This window comes from Rattus norvegicus, chromosome 2 (genome assembly GCF_021556685.1).
Source record: "Rattus norvegicus strain SHRSP/BbbUtx chromosome 2, alternate assembly SHRSP_T2T, whole genome shotgun sequence".
NCBI lineage: Eukaryota > Metazoa > Chordata > Mammalia > Rodentia > Muridae > Rattus > Rattus norvegicus.
In genome coordinates, this window is record NC_141535.1 from 140,472,643 (window position 1) to 140,496,507 (window position 23,865).

Below are 23,865 nucleotides of genomic sequence, written 5' to 3' on the forward strand. Positions count from 1 at the left end.
TCACCCAAGATACAATCCACAGACCACATGAAGCCCAAGAAGGATGACCAAAGTGCAGACGCTTCAGTTGGAGCAGAGACTGAAGGAATGACCATTCAGAGCCTGCCCCACCTGGGGATACAGTTCTCATATATACAGCCACCAAAACTAGATAATATTGATGAAGCCAAGAAGTGTATGCTGACAGGAGCCTGATATAGCTGTCTCCTGAGAAGCTCACTCAGAGCATGACAAATACAGAGGCGAATGCTAGCAGCCAACCATTGAACTAAGAACAGGGTCCCTACTGGAGGAGTTAGAGAAAGGACTGAAGGAGCTGAAGGGGTTTGCAACCCCATAAGAACAATGCCAACCAACCAGAGCTCCCAGGGACTAAAGCAATACCCAAAGACTACACATGGACAGACCCATGGTTTTCAGCTGCATATGTAGCAGAGGGTGGCCTTGTTGGACACCAATGGGAGGAGAAGCCTTTGGTCCTGCCGAGGCTGGATCCCCCAGTGTAGGGGAATGTCAGGACAGGGAGGCGGGAATAGGTGATGGTTGGGGAGGGGGAACACCGTCGTAGAAGAAGGGGGGAGATGGGATGGGGAATTATGGATGGGAAACTGGGAAAGGGAATAACATTTGAAATCTAAATAAAAAATATCCAATAAAAGAAAAGAACACAGAACACAGGTCATGCAATAGATTTTAAGTGAAATCACTATAATTCTCTGATTTTTTTTTTCTTCCACAGTTTCTGGTGCTGGTTTCTGTGAGAGAAAATGGCTTTCCTTTCATTTCCGGGTACCATGGGAGCAAACAAAGATAGGAGCAGCCATTTACCCATCATGCACCTAGGTAGAATGAAAAGAATGTCCTCAAAGATGGTGGGAATCAGATCCCCTCTCTCCTGTCTTGGACTGGAAAGCAGAAGCCTGCTGTGGAGAGTGGAGATCAGTGTGCCTTCTGCTTTTCCTTTCTGGTTCTCTGTGGCTAGAGAAACTCCATCGGTGAACAGGGCTTTGGGCCCACACCACTCTCCACACTGCAGCTGATGGGAGGTTTCTAATCAAATGTGCTCATGTCAATCTCAAGCTTTAAATTATTCACCAACTCATCTTGGAATACAGTCTAAATTTTTCAACATCACTTCAGAATTGTATCCTACTCCTTCCACACAAGTTACCGGCTTTGAACTTTGCTCTAGTGAGAATTCTGGAATTTTGGTTTCTTTTAAAATGCAGAAACATAAGAATGTACTTTCATTTTAATGTCAGGTGTAGGGAAAGGAGGGATGCCTCGGACTGTTCGCAGCAGCTGACCATGATTTGCCTTGTGCTCCAGCAGAGGCACGTTTCTGCCAGCTGCAGATAATTCCTGTGATTGTGTGATTGTGGATAACGGGAATGTTTTAGAGAGTACATAAGTGTGAGGGCCCTAAGAGGTGGGGTTGTGGCTGTTGGTCATCTAGGGAGGTTGGAGTTTGTTAGTGGTCATATTCAAATAGAAAACAAAAGGAAATAAATTAGATTTAGGGATATCTCTGTCGCTCTGTCTCTCCGTCTCTGTCTCTCTGTCTCTGTCTCTGTCTCTGTGTGTGTGTGTGTGTATGTCTGTGTGTGTGTGTCCTCTATCCTCCTTTCTCTTCTATCCAGTGATAGTGGGTGAACCAGGAGGATAAAGGATGGGGAAAAGAAGAACCCACGAAGTAGCAAGGGGAGCTACGCTTTGCCTCTTGACTAGGCTCACACAAAACTGGATTGTACTCTATCCCCAAAATATTCATGCCTCATCCACTTCCTCCACCCTCATATGCCTTATCTAGATAAAGCTTATTCATCTTTCTTGTGGTGTTTTGAATAAAAATGGGCCCCATTGGCTCATATATTTGAAGACTTGGTTGGCAGTTAATATAATTATTTGGGAAATATTAGATGTGGCCTCATTGGAGGATGTGTGTCATTCGGGGTGGGCTTAAGTTTCAAAAGCCCACAGCAGGCCAGGGAACTAACTCTCTCCTCCTCCTCCTCCTCCTCCTCCTCCTCCTCCTCCTCCTCCTCCTCCTCCTCCTCTTCCTTCCTCTTTCTCTCTCTCTCTCTCTCTCTCTCTCTCTCTCTCTCTCTCTCTCTCTCTCTCTCCTTTCTTTCTCTGCCTAGGACCTATGGATCAGATGTGAGGTCTCAGCTACTGCTCCAACGCCAGGCCTATCCCCTGCAGCCATGCTCCCCACCTTGATGGTTGAGGACTAGCTTTCTGAATCTGTAAGCAAGCCCCCAGTTGAATGTTTCCTTTTATACGTTGCCTTGGTCATGGTATTTCTTCACAGCAATAGAACCATTACTAAGGCATTCCCTGTCTCAGCTATGCTGTGGTGCTCCTTTAAGAGACTTTTCTGACTTCCCAAGGCTGAGGTTTAGACTCCTCTATGCTCCCCTAAACTCCAACCCTTATCTCTGTTACGGTATTGACCGCCATCATTCAGATTCTGTCAACTTTCCCATATCCTTGTCTTCTCTGCAGCCTTGTTCAGCACAGCACAGTCATGCTGCTGTGACAGCCACTCACACTCAACAGTAGACCTCACACACAAATGGGAAGTCCCATTGGTAGTGTACTGGTGGGTAACACTGTGTAGCCCGGTCAATCTGAGTAAGTATGCTCCACAGTAGCCAAACAATTATGATCTTGTCTAATGACATCACAGTGTCCACCTCATTCTTGAGTGACTTGTGGCTTTATGAGCATGAAGCTGGTGCCTAGCCACTGCTTACTAGACAAGAAATAATAGCAAACAAAGAGTGTGTCCATCTGTAGGACTTGGTAACAAACACGCTGTCCTGTTCGCTTCCCATCTAAGGGCCAGACCTCTCCATTGCACCACTGATGTTGGGTAAACATTTTGGAGGTCAACTCTCCGAAGTTTTCCAAGATGGCAAAGCCTTTGCCCTGCTCCTGGATGGACTGTAAAGCTCATCTTTCTTCCCACTGTATACCCAAGTGGTCCCAGACTCCCAGGGCTTGGAAAGCACCTCTCCAATTTTACCATTGCTATCATGGCATTATTCTGGGATCAGCGTTTATCTTCTGCACCAAGAAGATAAGGCTGAGGTCTACTTTCCCAGGCCTGTGAAGGTGTGGTTGGTTAGACTACGGAGGCCACATTGCTTCCTCTTTCTTTCCTTTCATACTTCTCATAGCTCACCTTTTTATGATATCCTATGGTTGTTGTATATTTAGCCTATCCCTGAGAGCGAGCTTTCTCTAAGCACAAAGGTCAGTTCCTCTGCCTCTTATTAAATGTGCCATAGAATCCAGAACAATGCTCATCAGAGTCAATATACGCTTGTGTTTCCGTATAAAGAAAAAGAGATTCACTCTAAGTTTTCCAAAGGGTCAGACATAACACTAAATCTAGATTAAGACAGGAAATGTTAACTGGGGCTTTCTGAACTGTACAAGCTTCTCAAGGCCTTCTCTCCCTGTAAGAGTGATAGCCTTGTTTTTTGATGTTATGTTAACGTTTTTTAATGAATTTGAAATGTTACACCTACTTTGCCTTCATTTGAAAAATCGTAAGCAGATTAGACTTTACACGGTTTCCACGAGAGCTTCGTCAGCCACTGAAAGACAGGTGTGATGTGTAGGTCAAGGACAGGACCCAAGCTAACCGTGAGCTCCTCAGAGCCATTTTGAAATCAGTCTGTAACCCAGTCCACAGCAGGCTCTGGTGATCATTTTCTCAGACACCTAATGTTTCAAAAATGTTATGCTATTAATTTTAATTATGTCTGTAGTTTAAATTGGCTCTCCAATTTGAAAAAAAATGATTGCATAAAATCATTGATGTGATGTGAGAAGCACATTTGGCTGACATGAGTGGGTTTTAAATGAGGACACATTCCTCTCACTTTGGGAGCTGCAATAAACTGGATAACATGGTCTGTTACAAACCGTCCTAATCCCATGTACTCTCTGCACATCCATGCATTCATCTGATTTCTCGAGTGGTCAGTGGTGCTAGGAGGAAAAGCTAATAGGGATTCTCATTTGCTTGGTTTTTTAAAAAATTTTATCTTATTTATTTACATTCAAAAAGTTGCCCCTTCCCTGTCCTCCCCCCTCTGAGTTCTTCTCCCTGTTCCCCTCATCCTGCCTCTGAGGGGGTGCTACCCTACCTGCCCACCCACCCCTACCTCACAGACACCCCAGCATCCTTCTTCCCTGGTGCCTCATGTTTCCACAGGATTAAATGCATCCTCCCCCACTGAGGCTATACAAGGCCATACTCTGCTACACCTGTGCCCAGCACCACAACAGAGTCCATGTTTGCTCCTTGGTTTTTGCCTTAGTCTTGGGAGCCCTGAGAGGTCTGAGTTAGTTGACACTCTTGTTCTTCCTATAGGGTTTCAATCCCCTTCAGCTCCTTCAGTCCTTCCTCTAACTCTTCTATATTTGTCCCCAACCTCAATCCAATAGTTGGCTGAAATTTTATTGCTTTGGTCAGAAAAGCAACTGTGAAGTTGGGTGTTGAGAAAAGGCATGTGTCCAACAAGCTATTTTGAAAAGCCAAGTATAATGAATAAAGTCATTAAAAAATGACTTAAAGGCATCTCAAAAATTGAACAGGCTTCACTCTTGATGTGATCAATGCTATGAATCAGAAAGGGTATTTTAAAAACCTTCCTCTGAGAAAAGAATACCTCTGCAGTACCCTGCTTAGTAAGGGCACCTAGAAGTTCTTTTCTAGATTTGTGTCACCGTGCTCAGCATCTCAAATAGTCAGGGGCTGACACAGTACCAACCTAAGGGCATCCAGACATTGCTCAACCTGGTAGCAGAGCATGACATCATCTACATGGTGCTACTTCCCCAAACATGCCGAATGCAAGAGTTATATAGTGTCATAGACTATTCTATCAGATTATTGTGAGGCCTGAAAAGCCAGGCAATGCATGGCAGGTTTGTAGTCCCAGCAAGCAGTCTCTTACATGGTAGAGATGTGAGACTGAAGCTAGAGATGCCCTGGAGGTGCCAGAAAGTTAGAAATGCCAGAAGCATGGAGCTCTGCAGAGGAAATCAGGCAGTTAGTGAAGCCAGCCAAGACAGAGGCCACATGCTCTGCAAATGCAAGGCCTTATGGGAAGACATGAAGCTATAGCAATGAAGATTTTATATTTTTGGTTGTGAGCCTAGCTTTTAATGGCTGAGAGGACAAATGTCAACCAACAGATTGGGAAAAGATCTACATCAGATAGAAGGTTAGTATCCAATATATACAAAGAACTCAAGAAGTTAGACCTCAGAGAATCAAATAACCCTATTAAAAATGGGGACACAGCTAAACAAAGAATTCTCAATTAAAGAATATTGAATAGCTGCAAAGCTCCTAAAGAAATGTTCATCATCCTTAGTCATCAGGGAAATGCAAATCAAAACAACCCTGAGATTCTACCTCACACCAGTCAGAATGGCTACGATTAAAAAAATCTCAAGGTAACAGTAGATACTGGCGAGGATGTGAAGGAAGAGGAACTCTCCTCCATTGTTGGTGGGATTGCAAACTGGTACAACCATTCTGGAAATCAGTCTGGTGGTTCCTTAGAAAAATGGACACAGTTCTACCTGAGGACCCAGCTATAACTCTCCTGGGCATATACCCAAAAGATGTTCCAACATACAACAAAGACACATGCTCCACTATGTTCATAGCAGCCTTATTTATAATAGCCAGAAGCTGGAAAGAACCCAGATGTCCTTTAGCAGAGGAATGGATACAGAAAATGTGGTACATCTACACATGATTACGCAAATGGATGGAACTAGAAAATATGATCCTGAGTGAAGTAACCTAATAACAAAAGAATACACATGGTATGCACTCATTGGTAAGTGGACATTAGCCCAAAAGCTCAAATTACCCAAGATAAAATTCACAGACCACATGAACTCAAGAAGAAGGAAGACCAAAGTGTGGATGCTTCAGTCCTTCTTAGAAGGGGGAACAAAATACGAATAGGAGGAAATACAGAGACAAAGTATGGAGCAGAAACTGAAGAAAAGGCCATCTAGAAACTGTCCTACCTAGGGATCCAACCCATATACAGACAGCAAACCCGGACACTATTGCTGATGCCAAGAAGTGCACACTGACAGGAGCCTGATATAGCTGTCTCCTCAAGCCAGAGCCTGTACAGAGGTGGATGCTTGCAGCAAACCATTGGACTGAAAACAGGATCCCCAATAGAGGAGTTAGAGAAAGGACTGAGGTAGCTGAAGGGGTTTGCAACTCCATGGGAAGGAACAACAATATCAACCAACCAGACACCCCAGATATCCCAGGAACTAAACCACCAACCAAAGAGGACACATGGACAAACCCATGGGTCCAGTCGCATGTGTAGCAGAGGATGGCCTTGTTGGGCATCAGTCAGTGGAAGGAGAGGCCCTTGGTCCTGTGAAGGCTTGATGCCCCAGTGTAGGGGAATGCCAGGGTGGGGAGGCAGAAGGGAATGTGGGGGGAAGCACCCTCATAGAAGCAGGGGGGATGGGATAGGGGATCTCTGGGGGGTGAACAGGGAAAGGGAATAACATTTGAAATGTAAATTTAAAATCCAATTGAAAAAGGGAAGAAAAGAAATGATTTTGACTGCTGGGTTTAATCCCAGTGTCCCCATCCTTCCATTTAAAATGAGAACCATATTTATTCTATGTCTTTGTTGAAAGTATGGAACTTTTATTCTATTATGGTTCACAACTAAGAATTTTCCTCAAGCCTCAGAAGAAATGTTGGAATTAGAATATTAAATGTTGTAGCTGTTGGTATTCTGAAGAACCTTGAAGGCAGAGTGCACTTGTTGAGAGGTGACCATGAACCTCTAGGGGTCAGGAGTGGAATGTTGCCATTTGAACATGAAATAATCAGTCTCCTGTCTCATGTGCTTGTTCTGTTTGCGCTCTCTCTCTCTCTCTCTCTCTCTCTCTCTCTCTCTCTCTCTCTCTCTCTCCCTCCCTCCCCCTCCCTCTTTGTTGCCTTCTTTCTCCTCACTCTCCCTGTCCCCCCTCATTTCCCCTCCACTCACCTCTCTCTCTCTCTTTCTCTCTTTCTCTCTCTCTCTCTCTCTCTCTCTCTCTCTCCCCTCCCCCTCCCCATCCCCATCCCTTCCCCTCTCCCTCCCTCTTTGTTGCCTTCTTTCTCCTCATTCTCCCTGTCCCCTGTCCCCCCCATTTCCCCTCCACTCATATCTCTCTCTCTCTCTCTCTCTCTCTCTCTCTCTCTCTCTCTCTCTCTCTCTCTCCCACAGGATGAAAACAGGAAGGGGCTGGTTTCACAGCACAGCGATCGGGAACATTGGTTTGTCAGAGTCTCTTCAGCCGGACATCTGAGGCGTTCTTATTATGGCCTCCACAACTACTCAGCCTGTCCAAGGCCCCAGCAAGTTGCAATGGAAAGCCCATTTAAAATACTTCCCACGTGTTTCCACCCTTTCTCTCAGTAGCTCAATACACAGCTTGGAAACTACTCCTCCAATGGAGACCATCCATTCCTCTCACACTTTTCTAGCTTACCCTTCCATTAGCAGTGTTCAAAACTCAGGGCTTGAAAGAATAATCTTTCTCCTTCAACTACAGGCCAATACTTAGAAACCTGGCTGTTTCTAACTCCTAACTCTCAGACTGACCAAGAATCCAAATGCTGGAGATGCTGTTGCAGTCTGTGATGTTTCTTTTTATTGTACTAGAAGTTAGGTTACTTTTCCTAGGATCTAGATAAACACTAAGATGGGCTTAACTGTGGTAGCTCACTTCCAGGGCGGTGCCCACATCATTAACATATCCAAAAACATGCCGGTTCAAGTTGGCAGAGCTGAAGAGCCAAAACCTGCCATTGAAAACACACACATCACTGCTATAAAAGATGTGCACGTCAAGGTGGTCCAATGTTTTAAGCCACTAGTCACTGGGCCTCATTTATTATTTCATAGTCTAAGGAGACAGGCCATACAGTGCAGGACTCCTAGAGAAATCTGCAAAGCATTAAAACCCAATGCTAAGGTTTATGTTGTTCTGGTGGGAAAGCTTGCTCCCTCCTGGAAACCTCCATACTGTACCCTGCAGGAGTTCTCCCAACAACTGAAAAGCCCATGCCCCACACTGCCTGGATGACCAAGAGCCAGAGGCTGGATAGGCAGAGACCTAGGGTGCACAAACAAACAAATAAACATTTTTTCCTAATGATGTTCTATACTCAATAGATAGGTGCCTAGCCCAGTCCTCATAAGAGAGGCTTCTTCCTCCAGAAGTTGATGGGAGCAGATGCTGAAACCTACAGCCAAACATTAGTGGGAAAAAGAGACCAAGTTGAAGGTTTCTTTTCAGTCCTTCTCCTTGGAGCTCAGGAACCCATATAAAGAGAGGGGGAGGAGGAGGAGGAGGAGGAGGAGGAGGAGGAGGAGGAGGAGGAGGAGGAGGAGGAAGAAGAGGAGGAGGAGGAGGGGGAGGAGGAGGGGAAAGAGGAGGAGGAGGAGGAGGAGGAGGAGGAGGAGCAATTGTGGGAGGCAGAGGGGTGGAGCACACCAGGAGAGCATGGTCTGCAGAATCAACTACAGGGCTTATGGGCGTCTCACAGATTCTGCAGCAGCAAACGCAGAGCCTGTGTGGGTCTGTCTCTTCTGCATATATGCTATGGCCGCTAGGTTAGTATTTTGGGGGACTCCTGACAGTGGGAGCAGGGATGCCTGTGACTCTTTTGCCCGCTTTTGAGACCCTTTCGCTCCTAGTGGGTTGCTTTGACAAGCTTTGATGTGAGTGTTTGTGCTTGATCTTATATCTTGTGCCAGGTTTGGTTGATGTCCCTGGGAGACCTGCTTTTTTTCTAGGGGGAGACAGAGTGGGGATGGAGATGTGGATCTGGGGGGAGAGGTGAGGTATTGGGGTAGGGCAGGGAGGAGTGGAGAGAGGGGACGCTAGAGTCCAGATGTGTTATACGAGAGAATAATAAGAACTTTGAAAAGTGTTATTCCCCATTGTGGTCTTTCCACACACCCAAGATGGCATTTCTCTTATGCTTAGTCTGGTTGCCCTGGCCTTTGCAGTTTGACTGCTCCATAAGCACAGACAGTGATTTTTTTCTTTAGGTCCTGAGGAAGATGTCCCTTCTGCCCTTCTGCTGGTATCCGGTCCTTTGTGTCATTGCAAACTGATTGTTTTCAGAGTTTGGAGAGAAAAAATAATCCCATTAAAGGAGCTTTGGTTTCTACATTTCAGAAGCAGGTACATCTGAGCATTTTAAAGCAGGTATAGCAGGAACGCTTCTTAACTGAAGGAAAATCTTCCTCTACAACAGATTTGACATATGTAAAGGCACAAAAGATTTTTTAAAAGCCTTGATTCTGCTTCTCTATTCTCACCTCTAAAAATGCTTATTTCAGGCCTTCAGTAAAAGCTCTCTTATGTACACGTGGAAGAACCAGGAAGCAAACTCTGTTCAGTGTGCTGGTCGTATCTAGCCTGGCCTTCCATTGAGGATTTTTCCTTTTAACCTCGTTTTATCTAAATGTGCTTGGCAAACCTTCATACTCTCCAGGTATATCGCTTCATAACTGGCTCCATTAAGAGTTAGCAACTGTCTATAAAAGAACACGGTCCTTCCATTTGTTAAACAACATCATTGAATCGCCAGCATGCATCCAGACGCTGAGGGCATGGGACGAGATGTGCCCTGTTGGGATTGAGGAGGGGAAACAGATGAATCGGCCTGCAGTTGTCCTCAAAGACATGTATTAAAGGCTTATGAGAGAGCAAGAACCAAGGATTAATTTTAAGGAGCCTCGGAGGTGGCCAAGTGACCCCAGGAAGTAGAAAGCAGCAAATAAAGGGCCAGAAGATTCTGTAGAGGGATAGAGTGGAGAAGGTGGGCCATTTAAGCATGGGGTTTGTGAGGGTCTGGCCAGTGATGAGTTTATGTAACCCGTATTTTATCCACACAGTGCTAAGATGGGGAAATTAGATGCAGGGAAGTGACATCAGCAGCTTCATTTCAGAAAATCTGGAATGGGGAAGAGGAAACTGAACAGAGAGATTGCTGCAGTGTTCATCCAGATATGGCTGACAGAATGATGGGGTTGTGACAGCATGATGTGAGGACAGAGAAGGGACCAGACAGCAGGACAGAGCTCCACTGTGTACTCTGGTTTGATGAGTCACCTCAACATAAGGCACCGTCCCCAGTACAGTTCTTGCCCTAAATGTCACAACTGTCACATCAGATTGTCCATTTCTATAAGACATGCCAGACATTCCCAGCTCCTGCTCTCAGTGCCTGATGTGGGAGATGGAGCAACAGCAGTAAGGCTGAAGTGCAATGTCGTCTCACTACTTTCTAGTCTGTGACCCCTTCCTGCTGCCCTAAATCATCAAGGGAAAGTTGCCACTTGTGACCGGCCTTCTAGTTTCTGTCTCAGAGGTCCTTGAGTAACATATGTTTGATGGAGTGGATTCTTCTTGCCACATACTTGTGTCTATGTGTGCACACGCATATACATGTGTGTGGGTGCATGTGCAAAGGACATCAGGTGCATGAGGACATCAGGTGTCAGTCTTGCCTTCTACCTTGTTTGAAACAGGGTCTCTTGTTTGCTATGGTGTGCCCCAGGCTAGCTAGCCTGCAAGCTCCCGAGTCTCCTGTCTCTGCCTCCCTATCTCTGGGGATCTGGGACACAGACATACTTCACAAGCCCATATTTATATGGGTTCTGGAGATGGGGACTTAGGTCTTCACATCTCCCCAGACTCTGTCCACTTGCTTTACATTTTAGAAAATTTCCCACAGAATTGGGTGAATCCCAGATCACTGACTTCCGTGGAGTGAGCCACATATCTGGTAGGGGTCTGAGTTTTCATCATGCCGCATTCTATAGTCTCCTTTTATAATATGTACAAAGAAATAAGTAATTAGCATGTCCCCTTCATTCACGTAGTAATGTTCTGTTCAGAGGGATTACTGTCTAGAAGTAGATCGTTTGGAAAATGTTATCAAGAGACGTCAGAAACAGCAAACATGGATCGAGTAATTGAAGACTGGTGAGTGCTGATCAAATCCATACTTCACAACAAGACACGGAAGTGTTTAGTATCAAAGATGTAATCCTTATAGACACAGAGCATAGAGATGACGTCCACAACCTAGCTCCTACCGTGAGAAGGGGGTTGTCTTAGGGTTTTACTGCTGTGAACAGACACCATGACCAAGGCAACTCTTATAAGGACATTTAATTGGGGCTGGCTTACAGGTTCAGAGGTTCAGTCCATTATCATCAAGGCAGGAGCATGGCAGCATCTAAGCAGGCATGGTGCAGGAGGAGCTGAGAGTTCTACATCTTCATCTGAAGGCTGTTAGTGGAAGACTGACTTGCAGGCAACTAGGACAAGGGTATTAAGGCCCACACCCACAGTGACACACCTACTCCAAGAAGGTCACACCTCCAAATAGTGCCACTCCCCGGGCCAAGCATATACAAACCATCCCAGGTGCAAGCTCACATTCTTCCTCTTTCCTCACCTGCCCCATGAGAGCCCTGTGAGGATTCCTGAAGAAAGACCGTCATGTAGAGACAAGAGCTCCCTTCCTAACATAAACTGCAGATGAGCTGACATGAAATATCAACAATGAAGTGAGTTATAGAGATCTGGGGATGGCCAACCTAGCAGCTTATCCAAATACAGCCAGTGCCCCACAACCAATGGCCAAGCTGGAGTGAAGCCCCTGGTCTGGTGTGCAGGGATCGCTAGGAAAAAATAGATTCTTGGGTGATCAAAGACAGGCAGGACTGGGACCTTCTGCATGGCCTAAGTAACTACTGAGTCACTAACACTGTAGTGGGTTCGGAGACGGTGGGAGTCTGACATGCATGCTCAATTCTGCAAGCTGCTGTATGAATGCTATTCTCTCTGCATTACAGACCGAGCTGTGGGCATAAAGCCCAGTAGGGCTGAGCTTAGATGAGCTCAGGTCACGTCTATTTCCTCCTCTCAGCACCTAGTCCCGATGTTTACTTCATCGGTGACCTGCAGTTTACGTTGATCCAAAGCAGCAATAGGGCACTCAAGGGCACTTCTCTTTTACCACTGAGTCTCACTGTGGTCTGAGTGGCTTGGCAGGCATGCCTGAACAAGAGCAGACTTGATGCTGAGGTTGGAGATCACAGCCTTCCACTCTGGGTTTCAATGTGACCGTTCAACTTACCATCTTCAGTAGCTGGATCTGGGCTTGGTGGTCAGACCCAGACTTACTGTCTTCCAAGGCTTAGCTTCTTACAACTACCCAGACAATCGCAAGGCATTCTATGTGGCCCAGCAGCAGGGGCAATGTATTTCATGTGTGCCCAGCAGAAGGGTTCCTGCTGGGAATAAAGATTTGGATATTCTTTCTCCATTTTCTTACTAACCAGGGAGAAAAGGTCAGTTTTGTCTTTGACCGTGATGGTCCACGCGGCGAACGCAGAGATGGATATGAGTGATGGATGCAAGTCCTCATTCCCACACAGGCCGTGTTTGCTATTTCAGAGAAAGAGCACCCAATATGAGGAGAAAGCACAGCTGAAACCTTGGGCGAGCCAGCTGGTTAACTGCTGGATTTAGAGCAACGGATGAATGGCTTTCTCTCCCACTAGTTAGCAAGGAGGTCAAGCTTGTAGAGAGCAAACAAGTTGGGGCAGATAATAAACATCAAGTTGGAGGATATAAGCAGACCATGGGCACGCTGAGCAGGAGAGCAGGCAGAAGCAAGGGGAGACAGCTCTGAAGATGGGTGCACTGGGAGCCTGCGCCAACACCCAGCCTGGCCAGTGCCTGGGCACGTGGGTTAGCTGGCCAAGTTACCTGCCCTGAAAACCTTTAATTCACGAAGGACATTCTATCCACAGACTCTGCTCTGTCTCGGTTTCCACAAACCTCCTGGCCGTTTACCCGGTCCCTGCCTATGCTTCTCCCCGTCTGGCCTCCCACTCTCATCAACCTGGTGAGCAAGCACTCACCATTTCTCAAAAATTGTCAAGACTCGTAGTCGTTTGTGAAATGCATTGTAGAAACTTATACCTCACTGCCCAAACCCATTTACACCCTTCATGACAGGCAAGAAAAAACCCGCATTGTCAGGGTGAAAGCGTATCTTGGAGACCTGTTGTGAGGGGTGAATATGAGTATCCCCACCACAGGCTCCTATATTTGATTGTTTAGTCACCAGGGACTGGAACTCTTTGATAGGATTGCAAGGATTAGAAGATGTGGCCTTGTTAGAGGGAGTTTTCACCAGGGGTGGGTTCTGAGGTTTCAGAAGCCCATGCTAAGCCCAGTATTTGCCCATGAATGTAGAATTCTCAACCCCTGCTCCAGCACCCTGTCAGCCTGCCAAGCTCCCTGCCATGATGGTAAAGGACTAAATCTCTGAAACTCTAAGCAAGCCACTAGTTAAGTGCTTTCTTTAGTAAGAGTAGCCTTGGTCATGGCGTCTCTTAACAGCAATGGGACAATGACCAAGGCAGCTATTCTCTCACACTGTGCTTCTCTCTGGAGCCAGGATGCTACATGGGCTTAGGGTTTGTATCCCTGAGCCCCTGAAACCCTTCCTTACAGTCAGGACACATGCAACAGAAAGTCTGTGGGTGGCCACAGGCTGGATCCCTCTTTAGCCACAGAGTGCCCACTTGTATTCTGTAGTTTTATGTGAAACCCACGTGGAGGGCAGAAGCGTAGTAACAAACAAACTATGTGGGTAATTCACCTCATTGTGGACTTCACACCCAATATGTGCCCCAAAAATGTGGTTCCCATCGTTCTCTCATTAGTACCACGAGGCTCTCATGCCAAGGGGCTCTCAGCTCATGGTCATGCTCAACTTCCTCGAGCGAGTGTGTGTCTGTCTGAAATGGTAGGGTGGGGAGACTGGAGAGGTAGAAGAGGTAGCATTGCCTCACCCTCAGCCCCGCCCAGAGCATTCTCCCAGGCTGCAAACAGTGAACAGTGTCGGGTGAGTAGAAATATGGAGAGAAATCACAAGAGCAGACAGATCTGTTGATCACAGAACTGTGTTCCATGCTCATGTTTTTATACGAAATCTTAAATAAGATTCTACTGGAGAGATGGCTTAGTGGTTAAAAGCAGTGGCTGTTCTTCCAGAGGTCCCAAGTTCAATTCCCAGCAACCACATTGTGGCTCACAACCATCTCTAATTGTATTTGAAACCCTCTTCTGGCTGTCTAAAGATAGTGACAGTGTATGCACATACATAAAATAAATAAATAAATAAATAAATAAATAAATAAATAAATAAATAAATAAATCTTTTTTAAAAAGTAAGATTCTACTATTGGACTCCAATTATCTGAAAAACAAATAAAAAAAATTTCACTAAAGCCACTGAACAATATGGGTGGCCAGCAGTAGCCAATCACCTTTAAGTATCATCTCCTCCTTTATAAGGAGACAGAATCCGTGCAAGGACCTGACCCACACACAGATTCAACAAATAGAGACATAACAGCAGAGCATGCAGGGGACTCCGCTCACACACAAGCTGGGTGGGAGGCGCACAGGTGACAAGTCTCGTGCTATTTTTAAAACAAAGTATTTTAGGGACACGACAGAGAAACAAGGAAGGGAAGTGAGGGCTGAGGCCCAGTTCTTGGCCATCAGTGGGCATGTGCAGGAATGGAGATGTCATGGTGCACGCTGCTGACAGCAAAGGGCCAGGTTATAACTCCGGACCTCTGTGTCCTGCAGTGCGGCTTTGTGGCCCACAGTCAACACCACTTTCTGTGTCCATATTTAGGAACAAACAAACAAAAAATTCCTCTGCAGAATGATTCCAAGTGGATGCCCTATTTCTGCAAGAACGCTTCTCTACTTGAAGAAGCTTCCTAAAAAAGAATGTGCTAGTAAAGACAATCTATTGTGTTTGATCCACGCTGGGACCAGATGTTACTATCTGCCGTTCAGAATGCGCACACCACAGGGAGTAAGCAGCCAGCAGTGCAAACGGGTGGAGTAGAAAGGGGCCATCCCTGGCAGAGTCACTCAAATTTTAAATCTTGAAAGGGGCAGACACAGCAAAAGTCAGAATCCACTGCCCAGTGCCCCACAGAGAAGGGCGATGTGCTGGTCATCTTGCCAAGTGCAGTTGGCTAGGAAATTCAGCACCTACTCATGGAGAGGGGAAACAGCCATGCTAAAACTAGGAAATGAGACAAATAGATCCTTGGTACAGAGAATTTAATTCCGGTGCAGGTCTTGCCTGTGAGACTATAGCCAAATATCAAAATGCTTTAGGACATGTTGGTTTCCCCATCAAAACTTTGAAAGGGTGACCTTTGGGAATGACTGGCCCTTTGAGTAGCTTGTAAGCTTAAAAGCCTTCACAAAATACTTGATTTAGCTTTCGTTACTCTTTGACAGAGGTGTGTGTGTGTGTGTGTGTGTGTGTGTGTGTGTGTGTGTATGTGTGTGTGTGTGTATAATGTGTGTATGTGTGCATGTAAAAACACATTTTATATATGTGTTTTGTTTGTTTTATATCTATATTTTTATTTAACATTTCAATAGTGCTTAAGACCTACAAAATGTCATGAGCTCTCATTTTTTCCAAAACCTTTCTAATCTTTTCTATATAAAGACATACAATACCTGTATTTCCCCCTACAGAATCTTCTGGGGTGAGCCCCAGAGATGATCCAGACACAGGCTTCTCCTCAGGGAAGGGCACATGGCCCAGGAGGCTCATGTGTACCCCAAACCTGCTCGTTTCCAGCATGATTTTTAAAAGTCATTCAATCTCCAGCAAGCGCCACACAATCTTGAGAAATTCATTTTCTTTTCCCTTCCTGTCCCGAGGAGAGAGATGGCTCCTTTGTGTTGCTTTTACTTCCTAGACTCTCATTTGCACGATAGTCGAGAGCAGCCTCTGGGGACTGGGCAGTCTCAGCAATATAAGGAATAGTTATTCTTGACAGTCAACTTGATTAGACTGAGGTCAGTAAAGCACCCTTCTGGGTGTGTCTGAATATGGGCAGCAGCCAGGAAGAGGCTGGAGCCCAGATGGAAGGAAAGCCAAGTACAGAGGCCAGCTGGTGAAATCATTCCGTTTCATTCTCACACCCCGAACCCCCGCCTCCAACCCCAGGCAGTGTTCAGGATATATTTCTCCCAGGGGAAATAGAGAGGTGCTGGATTCATTATCTGAGAGTGTCATTTGGTAGTGAAGCTTGCTTTTTTTTCCTATTTCCCAAAGTGTCGTCTGTGGTTAAAATTCATGACTGATTCTTACCTGAATCCAAGCTGGATAGACAAGATGGCAGCCCTTTACAAAAGGCCATGATACCTCTGGGTGAGAATGGATCGTGGATTGTGCCATCCCCAGAAGATACTCGAACGGAGAGATCCTTGGATGCTTGCCTCTCTACCGATGAAGGCTATAGCAGGAAGCTGGGACGCACAGCAACTCAGGTTTCCTGACAGTCCATCGGAGCGGGCCCTTCTCTCCTTCTGTTCACCAGTCTACAGAGGGCTTCACGGGATAGGAAAGGCTTGGCCGCCTCAAAGCACTTAATCATCAAAGTGTGGGATGCTTATGCAACCAACTTGGGAAGGTGTTGACACAGCTACGATATAACTCGCAACTAAGATGCCTGTTGTGTCAGCTATGCCAACTAGTAAAGAGGCCCAACACATGGCCACACAGCAAGTTGTTTATTCTTTTAAAATACCTGTCTATATCTATATAAATTATAAACTACCGACGTCTAAAAGAACCTAACGCTCATATGTTGAAGGTGACATCTACAACTGACATTAGTTGGCCCGACTCGCAGAAAACTGTAACAGGTCAGAGTAAGCCTGCTGGTGTGGCTGTTGAGCTGACCCGTTCACTGCAGGGGAAGAACTACGGGTGGCTCCATGAGGGACACGTGCAGGTACCTGAAACGAGAGCACAGCCAGGTCAGCCCAGGGCCAAGGATGCCAGTTAGGCTACAGAAAACCTCCAGCAGTCTGAAGGGTCAGAAGGAAGCCAGCTAACTATAACTGCCAAACGCTGGCAAACTGTGAATCTAGCTAGATCTTCCTAAATGTCTTTTCTTGACTTAGCGAGCAACCTTGTTTTCCAACCTAATGAAAGATAGAATTTATTCTACTTCTTTTTGTTGTTCTGATTCCACAACAACCCAGAAAGCAAGGAAGGGAGAGTGCCCACTTACTTCGAAGCCTTGTACTTCTCCCTGATTGCTTGCTGCGGTCGATGGGGTATACTGAGGCATGCTTTATGCAGCTCACTCAGGCAAGGCACAATCTCATTTAATGAATAGCCCGTAAATGCAGCAAGTGTTTCTGGCTAATTGAAACGAAAAGGAAATTTTGCTTCACGTAACTTTATAAGAGGTTAGAAATCTGAACATAACTGCTTATGAAGTGAAGGGTGAAGTGAAATTCTTGGTGAGCAAGTATATCCATCCAGAAAGATTCATAACCCCTTCCTTTAGAAACCTTACACTAGAACCAAACAGCCTGGGTTCTAAACTGGCAGGAGTATAGTTATAACCCTCAGTGTAGAGGCAGACCACTGTTCTTGATCCTATGTGGGTGGGGCTTTCACTGATTCTTAATAATTTACACTGAATAGGAGAGATTGCATAGAATAGAGATCCCTAGTCAAAAGACAACCCTTGATAGGAGGAGAAAAGTTCTCCTCTGACCTACATCTCTCTCTGTCTCTCTCTCTCTGTCTCTCTCTCTCTCTGCCTCTCTCTCTCTCTCTCTCTCTCTCTCATACACACACACACAAACACATGTGCATGCAGATAAATACATTTTTTAAAAGAGTTATCTAGTATCATAAGAAATAAAAGTAGATAACTCATTTCTTTTAGCACTCCGAGAGAATTTAGAATAAAATGTAGGGATCTCTTTCTGATCTTTCTGCTTTCTGAGGCAAGAAACAGTCATTACTGAACTTGGAGGGGTTTTGTTGTTGTCGTTGTTACAGAAGCTGAATGCTACTAATGTTTGTTTTATTGAGATGGTCTCCCTCTGAGACCCAGACTGGACTTGGACTAACAATCCTCCTGCCTCCACCTCACAGGCACTTATAATATAGGTGTGCACCACTCCAGCTGTCTAGGATCAACTTTAGCTTGGCATGGCCAATGGCTAAGCCTCAAGGCCCTCTATGCATATTTTGTTGGGCACTGAGGTTCCCAGGCCTTCCTGACTCCGTGCTATTTCTGCTTCCCACAGAGCAAAGCCATGGCATCAAAGCCATGGTGACTGATCTAGAAGACTCAGAAACAAGCTGTGGTCTGCTGCCATGACAACCAGCTATCATGAAAAAAACTTTCCCTCAGAAGACTTGTGTCCATTCTGAATCTTGAACTCACTGAACAGATTTTGTATGAACTTTGAATGTGTTCTACTTAGGAAGAAGACAGAAACGTACCCAGAAGTGTCTGTTCACAATATAGTTTGCCAGACAGTAAGCTGCTGCTGCTACCAAGGAAGGAAGATACTTCAAGAATGGGTCAGCTTCCAGAAGGCTCAGTTCTGCAACATACTAAGGGCAAGAGAGAAAATCTCAGTGGAGTAAGAAATTTGAGCAAAGTCCAATTTGACTAAAATTGTCAGTAAACCTGGAATTGCCAAACTCACCAATTGGTTCCTTATTTTCATTCCCTCAGAATCTAATGATGAGCCCCAAACTTAAGCCAGGTATATTTCCTAGTTCCATAGTTGCTCTGACTGTCCTTCGACAGACTAATGTTTGTGTTGTGATGATGTTCCCATACCCTATCTCACCCACACGGCATATGTGATAGGTTACTTCTCTTATCTAGTAGATTAGGCTTTACGGTGGTCAGATAAGGGAGTATTGAGCTCACATCTCAAATAGAAAGAGTCATTAGCCAGGAGGCAAAGAAACAGCCATACTGAAGCTAGCAATGGCTAGGCAAATTGATACAGTTCTCAAGCTCAAGCAATGCCATTGGAGACGTGTCAGGAGAATGCAGGGAAATCTTTGTGGTCATCTTTATTACTCTTTGAATAGCGTGTGTTTCACAGATTTCCCATGGCAAGCTCACTGGCTAGGACAGAGTGCTAATAATTCCAACTAAGTGCCTCTAGATCAAAATGGCTGCAGATTTCGTGCTGCTTTATTTCTTACTGAATTAGAATAAGATTCAAACAAAACCCAGCCACGTTTTACCTTGCTCCCAAGTTAAAAGGCGCTGATCGCCTGCGGTCTGCATCTCTCAAGGGAGCTTACCGTGCTTAAGAGTCTTTGATAGTCGGGAGCTACGTGACTGGGACCTGCCAGTACCATCAACAGCAATGTCTGGTGAGCAGGCATCGTGTTTTTAAGACAACTGCCTTTCACCTCTACAGAGATGGAAACCCGGGAGGGATGGGCGTGGAAGGTGGTTGGAAAGGTGGCTGTCCCCAGAAGTCCTGTGGCATACCTTGGCCAAATTCTCAGTCCTGATGCACACCCCTTGCCGCCTTAAGTACTGAAGGAGGAACTGGTTGGTGGTTGGAACGGTCAGATCGAATGCCAGGACTTTCAGCAGCAGATGCTCCATCCTCAGTAGCTGTCGCTTAGTGTACGTGTCGTCGGTGATGTAGACAAACTCATCGACATCGGGCGGGTATATCTCTTCGTATTTCCTGGGGGGCGGGTAAGGAATTATCAGGGGGAAAGTTTGGAACGGTCGTCTCTAGCTCCTGTCCTCTCGCATGGCCCTGGAGGCTTATTCACTTTATACTGCCATTGCCACAGAACCATCAGAGAACTGTGTGGGCTATAAACATACTGTGAGCTTTTTCTCAGTCCGCGAGAGTACCGCAAGGGTATGGTATACTAACTGCTGGGAACTGTGACAGGTTGGGGACTTTGAAACACTGACTAGGTCTAAAGGACACATGCTTCAGCTGGATCCCTGTTGGTTGAATAGATATTGGGTCACTTTGTGAGAAGAATGTTAGGATCAAACCAATAACAGAAAAAAAACAATCCCATAGCTTTGGTGGCTTTAGCTGTGCTTTGTTTTGTTTCTGAAGACCATATTAAATTATTCAACTTCATTAGTTAGCAAAGGATACTGAATCACCAAGAGAAAAATAACAATATAATTTCATTATTGTCCTCCTTCCCCTCTGCTTTCTTTATGGCCAGCCCCTCCCCTCCTTTTTACACATTAACAACTAGGACATGCAGGCTAGAAGAGAAACTACCACTCAGAACAGATCACTTAAGCCAGTTTAGCTTAGCCACACTCAGATCTCCTTCCCCACTCAATTAGGTGTTGTTAGGAGTCACTGACAGGAACTGGAGACAGCTTAACCATTCATCCACAAAACAAAGTGAACAAGCCGTGTTACTCAGTACCATTTGACAGATCGGTACCACAGTGCTTATGAAACCAAAACTCTCTAAATAGAATTTTTGCTTGTCTTAAAATTCAGCCAAGAGACTACAGGGTGGAACAGCCAAGTTCCGTCTTGAATCTCAGCTGATGGCGGCGGCTTCAGTTGTGAGAGCGAACCCCTTTCTACAGATTTCAAACATCTGACCTGAAGAGTTAAGTGCGTGGGCAAGATTCATTTCCTCTGTTAACCTGCAAAGACTATGGTCTCTTATTAAAAGAGCATGGATCATTTTAATTGTAGGCATTACATTTCTTCAATACATGGAGGGGGGGTTAAATCAAGTGTTTTGACAGGTGGCATTTCACAAGCTGAAAGAACGCTTACGAAGCCAGGAGAATAGCTGCTGTCCCGACAAGCTGCAATTTCCCTCTCAGAACAGACATGCAGGAAAGAAACCTGTCCAGGAAGTTGACAGCCAAGTACAGGGTCTCTGTGCGGAGTTTATATTCTTCCCCAACCTCCACCAGCCAGTCCACCAGGATGGCGCGCATGCCCTCCGTGATGTCCGGCTGCTTCCTCATGTAGTGAGCCTTGGGTCTGTGTCTTACCTGGTGGAGGAAAGAGTGTGGTTCTTCAAATGGTTGCACTAGCAAAGACCCACTCCCTAGTATTGTTCCTATTTTGTGGAGAAATCTCAGGAACCAAGACTAGGAGGATTTGGTTCCTGGCCAAATAAATCTTTATCACACAACAGGGAGGAAACATGAGATTCTAGTTTTGTCATGGGATGAGTTGGAGGGGAAACATTGATATGTGTTTGATTGAGTACTTAACTCAGATACTTGAAACCATATAGAAAGCATGTATGTATTTGATATTAGGTATTATGACATCAAGTTGAGTGTCCCTTGTTCCAAGTACTTGGGCTCAGAGTCATTCATTCTCGTTTTGTTTGTTTGTTTGTTTGTTTCTTTCTTTCTTTCCTTTTCTTTTATAGATTTCTTATGTCTAAAAGATCTCACATTGATGCCACTTGCTAATGCCCATGGTTAAGAGCATGTAATACAAAGACAGGTCTTATCTTCTAGAGCCTGAACCCAGGGTCGGGAAACTCACTTCAGCTTCTCGAAGGTATCGATGAATCTCCTCTGCATATTCCGTTACGTTGATCACATCTGAACCAAAATCCGTTGCTTCCTCCGACTGGGCATGGGCAGTGGAGTCAACCAGCATTGGGGAAACTGCAGAGGTTCAATGTGGTCAGGTGAGTGGTTTCATTAAAGGCTCATCAGATGCACTCACCCTCACAGGAAGCTGTGAACCATCATGTTGCCTGCTACTCTCCTTGAACACGGTGCAGGGCTGTGAACACAGGGCACCAGCAGCCCTAGGGGAGCCAGATTACCTGTGTTGAAATCCAGCAGGAAGTGGAGATCTGACTTGAGCATGCTGGTGTCTACTTCATACACATCCTCAAACACTATGCCCTCTCTCCCTGGGCAGCTGTCTCTGTCCCCCTGTTCAGGATCATCCATGTAGATATCAAATCCATGCTTGGCTGGCTCACTGACCCCGTTGTCAGGGAGTACTTTCTTTCCAGCTGCAGGGAAGACATTTTCTGATCCAGAAAAACATCTGATCGTTGCGATCTCCTTAAAAACAAAACGAAAACAGTTATACCTCCTGTGGGGGCCCCATCCACTGTGAGCAATGTAAGGGCATGTTGATCAAATCAGGACTTTGGCAAAGTCAGAGAAAATTCTAAGTCGGAATATCTAAGCTGGCCATCTAATTCCAAATACGGGACGTCTGAGAAGATAATTTCCCCTTTCATTTTGTTCACATGTGTCCTATAGAAAGAGTTCTGCCTAAGATTTGCCATCTTCCTTACATGGGTATTCAAGAGAATTCCTGGCTATAAAAGCAAGAAGAGCCCTGTGCACTCAGAAAACTGATTAGTTACAATGTGCAAGAGGAAAGTTGCAATTTGCCCTTGGCATCTAGAGCACTGCAGTGTTTTATACGAACTCAGCAGCACCCTTGATACTGAGTGATTGAATTTCTCTAGTCCTCTGCTTAAATACTTAGCTCTCCAGTATAGGGTGAGTATGTATCTCATGACTTCAGAAATCTATGCTACAGAAATGTTCCTACATGGTATGAAAATCTTTTTGCATAACAACACACTTACTCTTGGAGAAATTTTTTCAAATCATTGCTGTACTTGATTCAAGAACGACAGGAACAATGGCAGCCCTGTCATAGTGAACACTCACCCTTGGGAGAGTCGTGCATGGAAGCCAGGTGAGACAGGGCAGCCCTAAGCTGGGCCTTGACTCTTACAGACACCGTTGCCACCCCCACTGTGAACATTTTATATTTAATATTTATTGGATGCCACTTTCCAGCTCATATGTCACTACTTTCCATTGATCAACTTAAACTTAAATTCAGTAAAACAATTTGTGGTGAAAATGTTAGGGAAAAAAATCCCAAGAGACAAGTTACAACCAGCCATGACTTATATGATTCATGTTACTACTGAGTTTGAGTTTTGCTCTCTCTGCCTCTGCCTCTGCCTCTGCCTCTGCCTCTGCCTCTGCCTCTGCCTCTGCCTCTGCCTCTGCCTCTGCCTCTGCCTCTCTGCCTCTGCCTCTGCCTCTGCCTCTGTCTCTCTGTCTCTCTGTCTCTCTGTCTCTCTGTGTGTGTGTATATGTGTGTCTGTGTGTGTCTGTGTGTGTGTCTGTGTGTGTATCTGTGTATGTGTGTCTCTCTGTGTGTATCTGTGTATGTGTGCCTGTGTCTGTCTGTGTGTCATGGACAAGGCACTGAGGAGAGGCAACATGCATTATAACACATCTAGAGAGAAAACTGTTCCCCAAACTGAGCAAGAAGAAATGATATCAAAGAAGAAAGAATGGTCAATTATGTGGAAGGCGCCAATATATAAAGAAAAAAGGGGGAACAGCAGGAGAAGATGCAGAAACAGAGAGCATCTAGTCAACAGACCCACTGTGCTCCCTTGGCCAGGCACATTACTCTTACAGACAATAGGAATACCACAGAGGTGTCATCCCACACTGTCACCTTGGTGGACACACATCCTATTGGGATCTCTGATTTCCGAGAAATCTTGGTGTAACTGGAGCAGTGGTTGCACAGAGCCATGTAGCTGAATGAGGTTGAAGGTGGGATGATTCTCACACATCTGTACATGTTTGATGTACATGAGACAGAGCAAAGAGAAGAGAAAGAGAAGTTGTTGGAGAGCCAAGTTCTTGAAAGCCAGGAAGCCATGAGGGGCTTCGCATAGGTGCAAGAGCTGGGACACAGCAGTAACAGAACAGCATGGGAATGGCCCAGGGAAGCATTAGGAATTGCAGCTGCTAACCCAAAGACAACAAACCTGCAGTGTCAGAACTAGGAAGGCTGGGGAAGGAGGAGCCTGAAGTTGAGGCCATTTAGAGCTACATGTCA

At 45.5% G+C, this 23,865-nt stretch overlaps 1 protein-coding gene across 40 annotated transcripts in view; it reads right to left on the reverse strand.

Moving 5' to 3' along the window:
- Positions 1-15,234: 15,234 nt before the first annotated feature.
- The window catches only part of Ccna1 (cyclin A1), a 46,347-nt gene continuing 37,716 nt past the window's right edge, over positions 15,235-23,865 (reverse strand). For 11 of the 40 annotated variants that reach the window (XM_087619429.1, XM_087619412.1, XM_087619411.1 and 8 more), the window contains 7 exons: positions 21,794-22,040; positions 21,505-21,629; positions 20,845-20,996; positions 19,482-19,686; positions 18,464-18,577; positions 17,229-17,362; positions 15,235-16,950 (listed from right to left, as the gene is read on the reverse strand). In XM_087619429.1, the coding sequence (XP_087475555.1) occupies positions 16,899-16,950; positions 17,229-17,362; positions 18,464-18,577; positions 19,482-19,686; positions 20,845-20,996; positions 21,505-21,629; positions 21,794-21,923 (912 nt within the window). In that variant the 5' untranslated portion in view covers positions 21,924-22,040 and the 3' untranslated portion in view covers positions 15,235-16,898. 40 annotated transcript variants of the gene reach the window in all.